This window comes from Nanorana parkeri, unplaced genomic scaffold, assembly GCF_000935625.1.
Source record: "Nanorana parkeri isolate BGI_ZX_2015 unplaced genomic scaffold, ASM93562v1 scaffold229, whole genome shotgun sequence".
NCBI lineage: Eukaryota > Metazoa > Chordata > Amphibia > Anura > Dicroglossidae > Nanorana > Nanorana parkeri.
The window spans coordinates 1353028-1370836 of NW_017306497.1; the positions used below are offsets into that span (position 1 = coordinate 1353028).

At 42.3% G+C, this 17809-nt stretch overlaps 1 protein-coding gene across 1 annotated transcript in view; it reads left to right on the top strand.

Moving 5' to 3' along the window:
• The first annotated feature begins 3269 nt into the window (after positions 1-3269).
• The window catches only part of CUNH11orf65 (chromosome unknown C11orf65 homolog), a 21796-nt gene continuing 7256 nt past the window's right edge, over positions 3270-17809 (top strand). Inside the window, exons 1-5 of the mRNA XM_018556248.1 lie at positions 3270-3379; positions 4259-4351; positions 5857-5910; positions 12725-12934; positions 13963-14096. Coding sequence (XP_018411750.1) covers positions 3275-3379; positions 4259-4351; positions 5857-5910; positions 12725-12934; positions 13963-14096 — 596 coding nt within the window. The 5' untranslated portion in view covers positions 3270-3274. The remainder of the gene's footprint in view (positions 3380-4258; positions 4352-5856; positions 5911-12724; positions 12935-13962; positions 14097-17809) is intronic.

Here is a 17809-nt window from a genome sequence, read left to right on the forward strand (position 1 = left end):
TGTCCCAACAAATCTGGGACAGTTGGCAAGTATGGAAGGGGTGCAACAGAATTCATCTTCTTTGGGTTTCCAGAACAGTAAAGTACAGGAGATACTCCTTGATGCAGGCTTTCATGTCTGCCAACAGATTTGTCGACTGAAAGTGAATACAGATTTCATTTAAAGCGCTAGTAAACCACTGTGTGCTGGGTGGGTATGTCAGACATCCCAACCTGCAAAACCTTATTTCAGGGAGGTTCCCGTCTCATTTCAGGGAGGTGCCCTTTCTGTTTTTTGGGTTGCTTTTTTACAGCGGCCGTCGTCAGAATATAAAAGAAGGGAGCTGCTGTCCAAAAGAGGGAGACTCCCTGAACATCAGGGAGACTTGAGATCCCTGGTATGTACAGTATGCTTGCACACTCTGGGCTCATTCACACAGGCGTACATGCCAGCGGAGAGTCTTGCTCCTAGGAGGGACAGTTGCAGGGATCCCAACCTGAAAGAAGCAATTTCAGGGAGGTGTCCCTCTCATTTCAGGGAAGTGCCCCCCCCCCCCATCCGCGGAGGGAGGGGCTGGGAGAGAGCACCCCTGAAATTATGGCAGATAGCACAGGAAGCAATAGCTTCTTTGCTATCTGCAAGCTTTTTTTTTTTTTTTTTTAGTATTCTGACAGTTGCAGTCATCAGAATAATAAAAAAAAAAAGGCATACAATGCATAGCTAGATTCCTATTGGCTATTTCACTTTGCAATAGCCAATAGCAAATTAGCTAATGCACCCGCCCTCTGCTGCTTTCAATCACCAGAAGAGGACCTGACAGAAAAATTCAGGCCCCCCTCTGCTGATTGACAGGAGCAGTGGGCGGGTGCGTTAGCTAGTTTGCTATTGCAAAGTGCAATAGCCAATAGGAATCTAGCTATGCATTTGTATGCCTTTTTTTTTTCTTTTCTGACTGACGGTCGGGTCGCGGCTCCCGATGTCAGAAAAGAAAAAAAAACGATCGCAGGGAAAAGTTTAATCTGCTCGATTGAACAGATTAAACCTTTCGGGGAGGACGTTTTTCTCTCCCGGGCGGCCGGGAGCCGCTTTCTAATAGCGGGAGACTCGCGGAGCGTCCGGGAGAGTTGGGATGTCTGCAGTTGTAATGACAGATCAGCGTCCCCAAATGACGCAGCGAGTTAGCTGCCGGAGCTTCGGCTCAGCCGATCCAGATGTTGGATTGGCTGAGTCGAACTCCTTCTGCACTTCGGCTCAGCCAAACATGCAGAACATGTTCGGCTGACCGCAGGCTGCAGATGTATCGCTGATTTTAGCTGATGTACGGCTGAAATCGGTCATACAAGGCAAAAGTAAATATAGCCGAATAGCGTTCCCTTCACTTCGCTTTGGCTCGTTTATTCACTCGGCAGACTTCGGAAGCTAAGTGAATAACCCCCTATATGTTTTGTTCAAAATACAGAAGTAGTAACAGAGATAACATGGCGTCTTCCTATGCTGTGAATGTGATTCTAAATTCACTGTGCGTTGGAATAGTGAGGGGAGGTTTGTCCACAGCTTCCATCCCCCATCACACACAGCCTGACACAGCATGTAAACTAGGGGAAGCACATGCCAAATACTACAGGCACTCCATTCATTCTCCCTCATAACTTTCCCCACACATCACAGCAGGCGGTCACATGATATCACTGATCTCTGGTCACATGACTGCAATATCACCTCCACGTTCAATCTCCCGACTGCTTCTTGACGTCATGTCCGGACAGAGCGTCGCTATGGCAACCAGACGCTGAGTAGGTTCCTTGCAATCCTGAATCTGCTATGATCGGCTCTGCTGATTTCACTGATTTCTCCTCTTATACTGTGTGTCAGCAGAATGACATGTGATAGTACAGGAGGGGGGGGGGGGCGGTTCTTGTACTTTTATAATTAGATGTATTGGCTGAAATAAAACATAGCAGAAAAGTGACCCATACATACTATCAGAGAGAATCCTTTTCTTCATTGCTGTGGAGCTCCCTGGTATAAGACTGACATTTTATTGTACTGGACGATCTGTTCGCTGTATCTACGTCACTGTACAGGTAAGGCTGACTCCTCCCACTGGATGGTAAGTGTCATGTTAACAAAATGTACATGCACACTTGTTGTATTAGGCGCACCCAAGTGCGCGTTAAGGTAAGTATGTGCATGTATGTGGCAGCGGAGGGAGGGGTTTAAAACCTTTTTTAGTTCTTTTTATATGTTATTTTTAACTTTTTTTTACTTAACTTTATTGCTATCTAATTGGAGGCGTATAGCTCCCAATGTGATAGCACATTGTAGATGAAAGGTCCTCTTTAAGGTAACATTAGGGGTCTACTAGACCCCTAATGTCACCTTTCTACCCCATTGAAGCTGATCAAGCACAGATCATGCTTGATCAGCTCTGAGTCCAGAAGTGACAAATTCATCATCGCAGGTTTCATAAGGTTTATTCACGGGAGAGGAGCTCAGCTAATAGATGTTGGCTGGTCTCTTTCCCATCTCACCACCGCCACACGCCTTGGTTGTCCTGGGCCCACAGGATTGTAATCAGGTGCAGTTAGGAGTCACACATATATAGATAATAGTGGGCTCCAAGCAATAGGATGAATTATTATGACCGTGCTACTTATTTTATCTAATTTTCCCATAAAAATGTTCAATTCACAAACATAAATACATATATTGGGTCAAGCTGGACCAATGTAAATATACTTAAATATTTATATCTGGAGTTCAGCGTTACATTCTGCCATTGAGGGCTTATGCACACAAGCGGTCGCATTCAATGGCAGGGCTGCTGGTGTGCGTGTGTCCAGACACTGCTGATGCATTCGATCGAGCCACATTGACATTTCTTTTTTTTCCCCTCTTTATTGAAATGTCACAAGTGACATTTCATTGAGTTCTATGGGCTCACTGTGATGTGATGCGGTTGTACCATGTCTCACTGCGATGCGCTTAAGAAAAGTACTGCATGCCATACTTTTATTTTTAAGAGCACACCATTGGAACTGTCACCACCTATGACAAGGCAAATTGCCTCGTCTTGCGTTTGGGCTGCCCTGGAAAAAACGACCAACGCAACCTGAGTGCAGATGGTGTGAACAAGCCCTAAAAGTGATACTCTTATTGTTGCTGAACTTACCTATTATATTAAATGAATGAAAACGTCACATGGTCAGCAAAACATTCCAGCCATTAAGTGAGACAGAATATGTGTAAAATGTCATCATAACATATGACTTTATGTTTTAGCGGTGGAGGAATCATGATGGAAGCTGTGAGTGGTACAGTAACAAGTTACCCTGATCTGTATAGTGTGGAGCAGGATAAAGCCGCTTGTGTAATTCAGAGGGCGTTCCGCAGGATTCTAGTGAGTATTAAACACAAAGGGGTTGTATGATGTGGACAATGACATTAGTGAGCTCCATATGCCACATCAGTAGTGTACAATAATGATGGTGCTCAGGGCATTGTATGAGGAACTTGTCAAGTCTTTTTAACATCCAATAAAACATACGTTATTGGTCTACAATAAAATACCAGTGCTCTGTGTCATACGTACTACAGGTGCTTGCATAAACATAATAATGTATACAGAGCTATGTTAATACCTTCATAAAATATTATCTTTACATGTTTGTCCTTAGATCTGTATTTATAGCATCGGTTGCTCAAAAATAGTTGTAGTTAGATTTTTTTTTTGGGCATAATATTAAAAATATTGATACACAACCACTGCGGGATTACTGTATATTTGCCCAAAGATCTGAGAATCTCCCAAAGGTCAATAACTAAAGAAACACTTGATATGAGTCCTTATCTTATATTGTCAGTTTATGTGCAGAACTTGTAAAAGAAAACTGTGGGGAAAGGGAGGGAAATACGGCATATTGTGCACCACAAGCACTAAAAAAAACTAAAATCTAATCTAAAATCCTATTAATATTTATTTACAAGTCATTGCAAATATAGAAAAGAAAAGGGTTTTTGTTCTGCATTTAAGGACAGCGGATGAAGAATACTTCCTGTATGGCCGCCCATGTATTTAGAATGGCGAGTTTATAGCACATACAGCCTAAAACATAGAAGCTGGTTTGAGGATATTAGCCCTCATAAGTGCATGATACAGAAATGATGGCCTCCGTAAAGCAGAAAGAGCAAACTAGTGTTTTTGGGCCGCATACGACCCTCTCTCTTTTTCCTTTCCAATAGCTTATGCCTTCATGTAACATGCCCTTCTTTTTTTCAGGACACAAATGTTTTTAGGTATCTCAAGAATCTCATAAATTTTAAGGCACAAGGTGACCCAAAGCTTTTGCTTAAATGTATAAACCCTAAAGAGGTAAGTACATTGTGTGAATACGATATTATCTCAATCCCATACCTAATGCTATCAGTTTTAGTATACTGGGATTTATTAGGTGGGGGCATAGGCTTAAGGTTCAATCCATATAATTTTCAGAGAAAGTTGACTTAATGACCCAAACGTGTCTAAATCTAACTTAATTGACTTAGTGACCCAAAAGTTTTTTCAAATCAATCTTTCCCCCCAAGTTGGGAAATTACTGGTGATATGATGTGATGACACCTAGAGGTGTACGAACCTGCAGCAGGTGGCACATAGACTTGACAAACTGATCGGACATGCAGGCAAGATCTTACCACCCCCACACAAAAAGAACAGCAAATCATGACAAAGTAAAAGCTTAATTGCTAAATTTACAGCTATACTGTATGGAGAGGGGAGAAGACAATATAAATGAGCCAATATAAATGAGCCATAGGATGAGAGTACAGGCACTGGTTTATCTGGGGCGACCCAGGATGAATTGGACAAAGTTTCTTAAGCTGGACATACGCCCACAGGCTGCTGTCAGAATACCTGAACAGACCTGGCAGCTCATTGGCTACTGGCTCTGTTCATTTGAAGATTTTAATGACTGGCTCCATTGATCAGCTGATCAACTGATTCCAGCCAAAAGGCCCGGCACCCACTGTGCGAATTTCATCAATAACTGGCTGAAATTGGCACAGTGTATGTCAACTTTACCCTGTCGATCATATCCCCCTCACACCCACCCTACAGAGGGATACGTTTTGCATTCTGGCTGTTATTGTACAGACTGGTTAAAACTAGGGATGTTCAGATAACAGTATCTGTAGCAGTGCCGATACTTGCCATTTTCAGGAGAACTACCAGGGCTACAGCGGTTGTAGCTTCGACTGGGCCACCACTGAAATCATTACTCTGTATTGTTTTAGAAAAACTGTCACATGACACTAAACAAAAATGTATCAGTAATTGGTATTTGTAAGTACTTGACAGCGATATCGCTCATATTTCCGCGCGATATCGCTCTATGTAGCTTCACCAATACATTTCAATGGAGCTGTTCACATCTCGTCGCTCAATATCGCTCAATATCACTTGTAGCTCGTCGCTGGTAGCTTGTCGCTCCTACATGACCCTTTTTTAGAGCGATTTTGAGCGATATTGCTCCTGATTGCATACAGCCCAATATCGCTCGTCACGCAATATCGCTCAAAGTCGCGCGATTTCCATGTCGCTCAGTGTGAATGGGGTCTAAAACAGGGATGTAAAACCTCCGTGTGATCCTTACAAATGACAGCGGCCTCCTAACTTTTGAGTTTATCTCTAGTTTGTCCTGGAGCTGGAAAGGTATGTTTACTTGGCACGGTACTTGGTATCTGTACTTACCTAGTTGTACAGAAAGTTGGGCTTTGCAGTCCCCCAGTTGTTGGAGCCCCATAGATCGCCTAGATCTAGATGTGGAACATTATCAGGATGTAACAGTAACATCTTCCGTGTCATCATTTCTTTGGCAGGCAGAAGTGATCGATGCTGCAGCTGGAGTTCATGTCAGGTTCAGGCTAGGAGGAGTAAGTATAATCTTCATTGTACTGGTTGAGTGGATACATATTTGTATCGTTTATGGTTGTTGTTTTTTTAGCCATATTTGATACTGCTGTGAAATGTGGGCATGTTTGCTGCTACCAAGTCCGAGCAGGAGATATGTATAGCTTTTAGATGGATGTAGTAAAGGGGTGCATTTATCATAGGCCACTCATTGTCAGTGCCTAGTAGGATTGGAAGGGCTGCGCCACGTCACAAGATTTATAGACTGTTTATTTTCCTCCCCCATTACATTTGGATGAATGTACTGTAGGGAAAAAAAAGGGGAAGGAGTTGTTGAGAGGAGTCACAAGACTCTCTAGCTTCAGCAACGTAATATTATTTCTCTGTCTCCTATATGGTGACACATCCCAACTATGTAACAGTGAGGCCGACTTGAAATGTGCTGCTAATAACAATATGATGAAAAGAGAGGTCTACACAAGACTCCCTTACCAACTTCCTAATGATCATGGCAAGGTGGAAGGATAGAAGGTGGGAACTTCAACAGCGTTTGATCAACATCTGCCCATACCTGAAATGTCAGTTTTAATTGAGCTTAGCCTTTAATAGCTTTTATATGTAAGGACTTAAAGTGTCAGACTTTCAGATATTTTAGGTTCTTCTACATGCTGGAGCACTGTACTATGGAATAGTTTATGTCCGGGACTACAGTGGTAACATCCCTGTGATCTCCATAATGAGAGTATACCCGCTCTCCATTTTCATTTTCAGAGCATCTGTATATGAAATATCTATTTTGGGTGAAGTGCCCCTCCTTTTACATTCTTTATTTCTTAGTTTGAACATACATCTTACTGAGACATCAGAAAGAAAATACAGAGTAGGGTATAGGCACAAGTCTGTAATAGTATTACTCTGTTATAACTTAAGGTCAGAGTCAGTTTTCCTTTCTATGAGCAGTTTTTGTATTTTTACTTGATTTGTGAGAAAAGGTTGGGGGAGGAGAGGTAAAGAGGGTAAAAGGGAAGGGGGCTATTGGGGGGTCTAGAAGAAATGTCTGAAATAAGAGATGGAATATTTGCCATTCTGTTCAGAGTTTGACTGAGATCAGCAATGTCAGATATTTCGAAGAGTTTCTGAATTCTCTCCAATTAAACCAAGTGAACTGATCCTTTTACACCTTTTACACATGGCTTTGACATGACTGACAGTTGGACATCCTGTCTACAGTTTGTCAAAAAATGATCAGTTAGGGGACACTTGGGGGCATACAGATGTGGACAAATTTAAAGAGCTTACAGCTCAATGAAACAATGCTTCAGTCCTGAAAGTAATTCAATCTAAAAAAATGAGTGGGAATTTATCAAAACTGGAGCAGAAGAATCTGGAGCTGCCTATGGCAACCAATCAGCATCTCTCTTCAGTTTGCTCAGGTAAGAATTGAAAATGAGAGAGAGAAGCTGATTGGTTGCAGTGCAAATCTGCTTCACATTTAGTCTGCTCCAGTTTTGTTAAATTCCCCCCATTGTCTCTTGTGTGCCTGCATGTCTTTAATATGTTGTAGAGTAAAGCAAAGAAAGTGTGAAAATACATTAGGGGAATTCATCAAAACTATATCAGACAGAATCTGGAGCACCTGTCCTTAATAGCTAATCACCTTCTCTCTTCAGTTTTTAAAGGAGAACTATGAGGTGAGTGCTTTTCACCTCATAGTTCTAGCCGACCTGTGACAATGAGACTGTCACAGGTCGGCTCAGTAGATCGGGAAGTGGGCAAACAGGGGTGGACTGACCATACGGGCAGTCGGGAATTGTCAGAGGGCCCGCGGCCAATAGCTGCAAACGAGCGGAATCCGTGCAGTTGTTTCACATATAGCGTTTGCGTCCCGTGCGCAAACGCTATGGGGGTTATTCACCGAGTGAATAACGGAGCCGAACTGAGGTGAGCTGAACGCTGTTCGGCTATTCACTTCAGCCTTGTACGGTTGATTTCAGCCGTTCGTGGGCTAAAATCAGCCGTACATCGGCTGCCTTCGGTCAGCTGAACATGCTCTGTATGTTGGGCTGAGCCGAAGTGCAGGAGGAGTTCGACTCATCTGGATCGGCTGAGCAGAACCTCCGGCAGCTCACTCACTGCCGTTCACCCCTATTCTCATATGGCAGTAAGTAAATAGCCATATGCCGCAAACTGCATTTGGCTCGGCTATTCTGCTCAGTGCCTCCGTGGTAGTGAGCAGAATAGAAAAAACAAGTTAAATGAATGAGAAAAAAAATTTTAGAAAAATTGTTTAAAAAATGTAAAACAAATAGGAAAATTTTTAAAAAATTAAAAATATTTTAAAGAAAAAAAAACGACGCACATCCTGTTTCCTATTGGCCGGCACCTGCCAGAGTCTTCTAGTAGGTCCCGGCCAATAAATAACAACAGGGTGGAGCCAGCTGTGACGTCACGGCCGGCTCCGCCCAGTTGTTATGGTTTAATGACAGATCAGCATCCCCATGTCATTTGGGGACGCTGATCTGTTATTACAACTGGGTGGAGCCAGCCGTGAGATTGCGGCTGGCTCCGCCCAGCTGTCATCTGCGTGGAGATCGGTCGGCTTCGGCTGACCATTCTCCCTGCTTCGGCTGTGAATACGACTCAGCCAAGCTGAAGCCTATGGGTTAGCTCGGCTGCTGTACGGGCTATAGTGAATATTGTGAATAGCCCGTACAGCAGCCCTTTGGCTGTGGATGGGGCTTGTATATGGGTGGAGCACAAGGGGGCCCCATAATATTGTATTGCCCGGGGGCCCCATGTGTTGTCAGTCCGCCCCTGTGAGCGAACACATACCGGGTTCGCTCACTTCTCGATCCTGTCAGGGCTCTCTGCTGTGACAGGGGAGGGACTGGATTCCCCCCTCCCCGCTCCTATCCTCCAGCGCTGACTGGTGGAACGGACGGGGGATGGGGCGGGTACAGCTGGCTCTGCCTCTAGATAGGCAGAGCCAGCTGTCACTCACACAGCTGGGCGGATCCAGACATAATAATTGTCGGGATCTGCTTCAGCGTCTCAGTATACCGCAAGCTGTGGCTCGCGGTATACTGCGGCGTTTCAGTATACCGCGAGCTGTAGCTCGCGGTATACTGAGCTTAGGGTGACGGGAGGACGATAGTTTGTATCCTCTCGTTACTCTAAGGCAGGGGTGCCCACTAGGTCGATCGCGATCTACCAGTGATCGCGATGTCCTGTCTTCTCTGGATCCCTGCTGCTCTCCCCCCATCTGTATGCAGTGGGGATCCAAGGAAAAGTGAAGCTGCGGCGGGGACGGTCCTCTGTGCAGGACAAACACTGGAGCGATCAGCTGAGCACTCCAGTGTAAATAACTGGGGACACATAGTACTATATGTCCCCAGTCATGAATGAACAGGATGTGATTTACATCACTTCCTGTTCATTCATGAGTTCCTCAATGGGGAGAAGCACTCACTACAGAGGCTCCTCCCCATTCAGAAACTGGTGATAGTAATTTTTTTCTGAATGAATGGGAAGCCTCTGTACTTTCCATTCATTTAGAACAGGGGCTGCAGAAAAAGAGATTGAGGACTTTGTGTCCTCAATTTCTTTTTCTATTTCAAAAGGGAAATATCAGGGGGCTGTTTAGACCCTAATATTTCCCCAAAGCCCTCCCAACAGTAAAAAAAAAATGAAATTAAAAAAATAATAATTAAATAAGAAATAATACAAATAAAAAGTAGTAAAAATTAAAATAAAAAATCCTGGAGGCAGGGCGTTGGGTGACGTCACATGCCTGTTGAGGGGCACCTTTTTTTCTTGCCTCAGGCGCAAAAGGAGCTGGCTACGGCTATGCTCCCGCGGTGCTCGTGCAGCTGCCGGCTGAATGTGTCAGACGCAGCAGACGGAAAGGGGCGGGACACCTCTCCCCATGTGCAACGTCGGCCACACAAGCACCGCGGGAGGATAGGACCCCGGCGCCTCTAGAACGCACTCTAATGCAAGCCGGCCAACTCCCTACGTTCAGGGGCGGGAGGAGGCGTGGAGTTGCACCGCAGCCATGTTCCCCGCCCACAGTTCGATTGCCACATTAGTGCCTGCATTCCGGTCCAATGTGACCTTCAAAAATAGTGCTTGCAGCATTTTTGCGGATCGCACTGGACCGGAACGCAGGCACTAATGTGCCTGGGCTCCGCGTGCAGGCGATCGCACTGTGGGTTAGGGGCCTGGCTGCAGTGCCATTGACTTCAATGCACTGCCCCGCCCCTGAACGCAGGTGTTTGGTTGGTAGATCTCATTGACCTCGTCATTTGAAAAGTAGATCCCCAGACGAAAAATTGTGGGCACCCCTGCTCTAAGGAGAACTATGGGGAAAATCCCTAACCCCATAGTTCTCCTTTAATTAAGCTTTGAAAATGAGAGATGCTGATTGACTGCCGTGGGCAACTGCTCCAGATCCTGTCTATTCAGTTTTGATAAATTCCACCCATACCTTCTTGCTTGTTATAGAAATATATTCCAAAATGGCTCGGACAGATTTGTTGGTACCCCTAGAAAAGTTTATAAATAATCATAGTGATTGAAACTAACTGTTTTCTGTAATTAGTATCACACACGCCTTTATTGTCTGATCATTTTGTACCTATTTAAAACAAGAAAAGTACCCATTCTGCTGCTTGTATCATTGTGTGCACCACATTGAACATGGACCAGAGAAAGCAAAGGTGAGAGTTTTCTCAGTGGATCAGAAAGAAATAGATCTTCTTGTCAAAGATAAAGGCTATAAGATCATCTCCAAGCAGTCTGATGTTCCTGTGACTACAGCTGAAATTAATATTAAGAAGTTTAAGGCCCATGGCAGTGTTGCCAACCTCCCTGCTGTGGCAGCAAGAGCTAAAACGACCCCAAATTGAACAGACAGACAGTGTGAATGGTGGAGCCAAGTGAAACAAGCTGACAAGGTACATCGGTGTCTGATCGTACTTTCCATTGTTTTTTTAGCGAAAGTGGGTTCAAAGGAAGACTCCACTGTAGAAAGGAAAATATACAAAAGCCAGACTGGAATTAACCATAATGCATATTGACAAGCCACAATGGGAGAATTTAGGACAGATAAACAAAAAAGGGAGCTTTTTGGTACATCACATCAGCTCTGTGTTCACAAACGAAATAAATGAAGCTTTCAAAGAAAACAACAATGTACCTACTGTGAAAAATGGAGGAGGCTCGATTATGTTTTAGGGTTGCTTTACTGCGCCTGGCACGGGGACCCCTAATTCTATGCAGGACACAATGAAATCATAAGACTATCAAGAAATTCTGCAGTGAAACATATTGCGCAGTGCGTGAGGCTCTGTCTCAGTCGCAAGTCATTGGTTAGCTAACAACAAAACAATGGACTATTCTGAAGTGGCCTTCTATGAGCCCTGATCGGAATCCTAGTGAACATCTTTGTAAAAAGGCTAAAACATGAAGTCTGGAGAAGACGCCTTCAAACCGCACACAGCCGGAGCAGTTTGCTCAAGAAGAGGACACCACAGTACCTGTTGACGGGTGCAGAAGTCTCATTGAGAGCTACAGAAATTGCTTGTTTGCACTGATTGCCTTTAAAAGGTGTGCCATAAAATATTAGGTTATGGGTCCCATTATTATTTAATTATTTAAAATATTCTGCTGAATCAAACGCAAAGGCTATTTTTGTATTAAATATGGAACAAACAACGATTAATGCAAATGAGTGTTAGTATTAAGTTATTTCCGAGAAAAATATCACAAGGAAAATTCTTTTTATGAGGAAGGGTACCAACAAATTTGTCAATGTCTGTGTTTATAAAGCAGTGAATGTGACTTTCACAAAACATTCACTGATGGTGAATCAATCATTGCCGTTTAAAACACATGCAATTTTCACCTGAAGTGAATTTTGGTTGATGAATGTCAGATTCACTATTTTATAAATATGCCCCTTGGCGTCCAATGACAATTTCTGGACAAGCGGCTTATGCAACTGACAATTGTGGCAAAATGACCTGTGTGATTTTGGCTTTATATCTACAGAAAATATCATATTCTACAGCAAGGTTGTTTTAAGGCCACCCATAAAATGTAGGAGGCTGTGGGATGTGCACATACAATCCAACCAGCCTCAGCTTACCATACAAGTTTAGGTAAGTAGAGAGAGGAGGAGACAGCAGGGGAGAGAACACTACCAGCACCACCGATCGGGGGAAGCACATCAACTGGAGTTGATTGGATTTGGAATTGGTTTTATAACTTGTCCAATTTATTGCTTTCCCCTTTTGCAAACCCATGAGATTGTCATACTGAGAATGTCATCTCATATCCATGGTGAACCCAGCTCGTTACAGTTTATGTTTCGGCAATTTTTGATCTGTTATATATTCACTCATCAACATAACTGAGTCCAAAGATCTATAGTACAAGACATTAATCTGACTATATGGAGCTGTGTAAACTGGAGATAAGATAGCGGCAGCAGTACAATCTTTTATCTTGGTTTACCAGATGTTTGTAAAAGTATAACATACATATAAAGCAATGTGCGAGAAAATGTCAGTTTCTAGGACGCTCACAGTGTTTATCTTCTATCTAGTAATTATCTGCTGTTAGGACCAGGGGTCTACATGGAATCTGTCACATTGTGGTAAAGACAGTTCAGGGATGGGGTACAGGAGGTGTTCGTTTTCTGTACTCTTCATCTTATATGAATTGACAAGTCCACTTAAATTGACATGAGTAGATTGGACAAAGAGCTTACAATGGACATAAAGTGCTCTTACTGTATAATAATACCAAAATGATTTTTTTGCATTCCACTTGCAGGCAAAATTTCCACCCAACATATATTATAAGTTGTTTACTCACAGACCAATTGTGGATATGTGTGCCAATAGTCCTAAAGACTACACCAAGCCAAGTGTGAAACAGCTTCTGCCAAAACAAATCCATAACCATGGTGCCATTCCAGAGGACAACCACAGCGGCTGGTACAAAAGGGTGGAGAACAATGGCTGGAGGCTTCTGACACTCAGGGTCAGTGATTACTGTCTGCTGTATTACTTTATAATATACCAATGCTGTCTGGTTTACAACACATTCTATATTTCTACTTTTTGGCCATCACAACCATGATTATTTTAGGTTTTAGTTCCAGCTGAAGAGTCAAGTCATCTGGGGGAAATAAATACACCACAGACCCCACTACAAAAGTAACGTTATCGATGAGAGCAGCTATGGACTATAAAACTATGGGGGGATTTGTTAAAACTGGAGCAGACAAAATCTGGAGCAGTTGCTCATGACAACCAATCAGCTTCTCTCTTTCATTTTCAAAGCTTAACTGAACAAACTGAAGAGAGGCTGATTGGTTGCCATAAGCAGTAGTTTTAAAAATTCCCCACTATGTTATTAGATTTCTTTTGCTGCCTAAGACCCCATTCACACTGAGCGACATGCAAATCGCGTGACTTTGAGCGACATTGAGCGACGAGCGACATTGAGCGACGTTGAGCGACATCTTCCTATTGGGCTGTATGCAATCAGGAGCAATATCGCTCAAAATCGCTCTAAAAAAGGGTCATGTAGAAGCGACAAGCTACCAGCGACGAGCTACAAGCGATATTGAGCGATATTGAGCGACATTGAGCGACGAGATGTGAACAGCTACATTGAAATGTATTGGTGAAGCTACATAGAGCGATATAGTGCGGAAATATGAGCGATATCGCTGCAAAAATCGCGCGATAAATCGCTCAATGTGAACGGGGCTTAAGATGGCTGACTGCTCCGTTAGTAATACATTGACTGAATATTTTGAAAACAAAACATCTATCTATCTATCTATCATTATTATCTATCTCTATCTATCTATCTATCTATCTATCTATCTATCTATCTATCTATCTATCTATCTATCTATCTATCTATCTATCGGAGGCAGCTCGCTGTGGATGCTAGGACTATTCATTAGTTCCGCAGAAGCTAATATGAATGTATTAACTCCTGCTAAAAAATATGTCCAATGAAATATTTTGACTAACCCCATGTCTTTATTTCCTTAGGTCTTTGACAGCTTAGATGAAATGACTGCTGCTGATAATAAGAAGAGGATCACATTCAACCACAACAAACTGCAGAGGATACAGGATGTATTAAAAAAACAAAAGCAACGAAAAATTGACTGGATGAAAAAGATGTGAGTAGATAGTGCAGCTGTATATTATGTAGAACCGTTATACACAGACTCTAAAAGGTCACTATCTGGAAGTAATAACTGTACATGTGCTGATGTCTCTACTGCTCTACTATATCAAAACAAGCTGCGCAGCCCACGCCCCCTCCCGCCCCTGAATGCAGGTGTTTTTTCGTTGGTAGATCTCAATGAGCTCGTCATTTGAAAAGTAGATCTCCAGATGAAAAATAGTGGGCACCCCTGATCTAACAAGACTTTTCAGTGCACCTAGCTACCATCTTTCTGCCCACTCCATTTGGCAGATTCACTAAGTGTGAATGATGGTGAATAAGCCTGAAAAATAACTAATGCAGCCATCAAATCTACAGACTGGTAAGCTGCAATATGTTGAATTTTTGTTTCTGGATTTAGATACACTTTATCTGAATCTGTACTCATAAAAGGGACTATTGACCACTTCAGTGCCAAATCAACAGGTGAATTTTTTTCTGTGCTTTCTTGCTCTCTGCAATTGACCCTGTTAAACATCCTCTGTTACTTTAAACTTTGCACTTTCTTGGAATTCAGAATACCTGATGCTCATTTTTGTCCATGCTGACTACTGCTTGAGGATCTCCTTTAATGGCTCCTATATCACAGTCCTCTCTGTTAAAGTTCCCCAAGGTTCACTTGCTTTTCTTTATTTACATCACATTTCTCAGTAAATGTGTCTCTTCCTTTGGTCTTTAATACCCCCTGTATGCCGATGATACCGATCTGTACCTCACTGAGATGAGTGAAAAATTGAGGTCTTTTGCATCACTATAATAATGCTGAAAATCGTAACATTTTTGTCAAATTTGCCATTTTGACCAAATGCTTTGCAGTCAATAGAGAAGGAACAATTAGGTTTTTGGTGGACTTTGGGTGATGAAATGGGCATTAAACGGCTTAGGAGGGGTATGGAAGCTCCTTTAATTTTTTTTTTACCCAAAGCATATACTTAGAATTAAATACAATGGCAGCTGCCACTGACATGACTTTTATTAATCCACAAAGCCATTGATCACTATGTCAGAACTTCCAATTGTGATCACGTGACTTTGTTGAAAAACAAAGCCATATCAGTATGCCTAAGCGGCCTGAGTGGCAAAGACTGAAGCTTATGTTGACCAAACTGCTTCCTGGCATAACTGTGAATGAGTAATTCTACCTACCCCACACATTTTCTAACCCAGCATCTCCTTATTTTTCTCACAAACAGATCTTTAAATCCTGGCACTACAAAATCTCCCAAATATATTCCTTCCTAAGATTAGTAAAGTCGCAGTCCTACCCTTTATAAACTGCAGCGAAATTCTGCAAAATTCTTCTATCTTCTATGGTGTTCTACTAACAAGAAGACTCTCATACATTCAATCTATAATCAGTGCTGTCTCTGCCATCTCTCTTTTCTATTCTTTTCCTCCCCCACCTCTTAGATCAGGGTCCTGAACCCTCTCAGTTCTTAGTTTATCACACCCACTCTTCTTCTCATATTTCTTTTTGTGTAGGGTGTACCCTCTGTGGAAAAATCATGAAAAGCAGACTTGTAGTCTCCTAGAATGATGGTGACTGCATACATATAGCACCATCTGCTGGTGTTTTCTCTGGAAAGGAAATTCTCCTCAACATTTACTTTGATGTAATAAGCAACGATATTTAAAATATATATTTTCTTTTTTTTGACCATTATGCATTTTCACCCAAACATTTTCCTTCAATTATATATTTCAAAAAGTCCTCATTTATATTTAATGCACGCTATTGGGGACTGCCTGCAGAAAATACATCCTGTCTGATATAATTACTACTGTAAATCGTGTACTTAGGAAATAAATGGTATCAGATGCATTGTACATTTCTGGCAGTTGCTATATAAAAAACAAAGCACGTATATTATGTGAATAATAAGAAACAACGTTTTCCCTATGTAACATAATTGAATTGCTCAGGTGACAGGTCAGTAGGGTTTTTTTTTAGCACTCTCTCAGAAAAGGAGTCTGATGGAAGAGAGTGCTCAATACAGAAATATTGGAGAAAAAAAATGTCTCGCAACAAAGGGATTTTGTAAATGTATTTTTAATCCAGAAATATCTGCACTCCAAGGGTCATCACCAAAGATACTAATCTTCATTTATGGAGCAAATATATACTGTTTGTTCCTTCCCATGTGTGCTCAACCCCTATTCACTATTCCGGCTTATCTCTATGAGGAAATAAAGATTTTGATCTGTGGAGAAGACCCTTGGAGTGCGGCTATTTCTGGATTGGGTTGCTATGGATGACGGCGTGCTTGTTTGGCTGCACCTGGGATGCAATCGTAGTGCAAGCTGGTTTTGGAACGTGAGCAGTGTTTACTGTGGATTTTTTAAAATTTATTTCTGTTTCATGTACATGAAACAAAGCCCTGCCTCTACCAAAATGGTCGCCTCCACACAGAGACCAGGTGCAGATCAAGGCATGGTAAGTCAGTAATAGTGAAAGAATGGCTGCAGGGAAACCACAGACAATACTGATAACTAGTCCTTTTCCCCTGCCTGCCTTTTGTTGGACACAGATTCCAGAGTTCACTTCCTCTTAAAAGTGAACCTGTCATGAAAGAATTGAGGGAGTTGCTAGCTGCCTTTGCTGACCTTTTCAAAATCATAATTGTCTGGTTGTCATGGTGACCATCTGGCTTCAGTGACTTCTGAGTCTTGGAATAGTTATGTAGATGAGGAAAGTTAGAAATCCTTATCTGCATTCTTCTTCGGGGTTAGTGACTCAAAGTACTGACCCTGTAGGTTCAGTTTAACAGCCTCTTTGTTTTTTTCATGACAGGTTTACTTTGAAATGCACAACATTTGAAGTGGCTTCTTAACATGCAAAAGGATGCATGTCCCATTGTCTAGACACGTGCTCAGCTGCAGCACATTCATGTGATCTGGCCACATGATATTGAATGGGATTATAACTTGAAGTGCATTTTCATGCAGTTAAATGTATGCGTTTTACTGCAGGAAAATAGAAAAGTGTGAACGGGCCCCGAGATAAGAATTCTACTGAAGAGGTGGAATTTTAAGACACCTGGAAATACCTGGGTTAGTTTTCAGATCATTTCTTGTGGCCCAGACTTCTCACAAGGTTGATATTAAAACTTAATTATGAGGTGGCAGTTTTCTTTTATCAGTTTTTTTTCCTTTAGCTTCACTCGACAATCCAAGACATGCTTTCTGTCCTATGGTGGCTATGCTCACTGTTCCACTGTATCTATGGGGGCAGCCATCGTTATCACACTAGGCTGCTTTTCTGATTTTCACTACAAACACATCTTCCTTTCTTTATTTCAATTACAAGGGAGACAGGGGATTTTGTAGTTTACAAAACGTAGCCTGCAATGAAGATAACATTGTTTGTGAATATTACAGGAAGTTGTAAGGATAACACATTTCTTGCAAGTTTAACAGGTATGTCTGTACTTGCTGAAACTGGTCTTAGCCTGAAAAATAAACATGACTGCAGCCACCGCATCCAAGGACTGGTAATCTGCAATAATTAAAATGTTTGTTATTGGATTTAGATATCCCCTATGTCCTGACCTATCCCAGTGCTAAGCCCGGCCGCTGACATTCGGTTGTCAAACGCTAGAAACTCAATGGACAGTAAAGGCTCTGGCATTTGACAGTTACATGACATGAGCAGGGTTTATTGTCGGG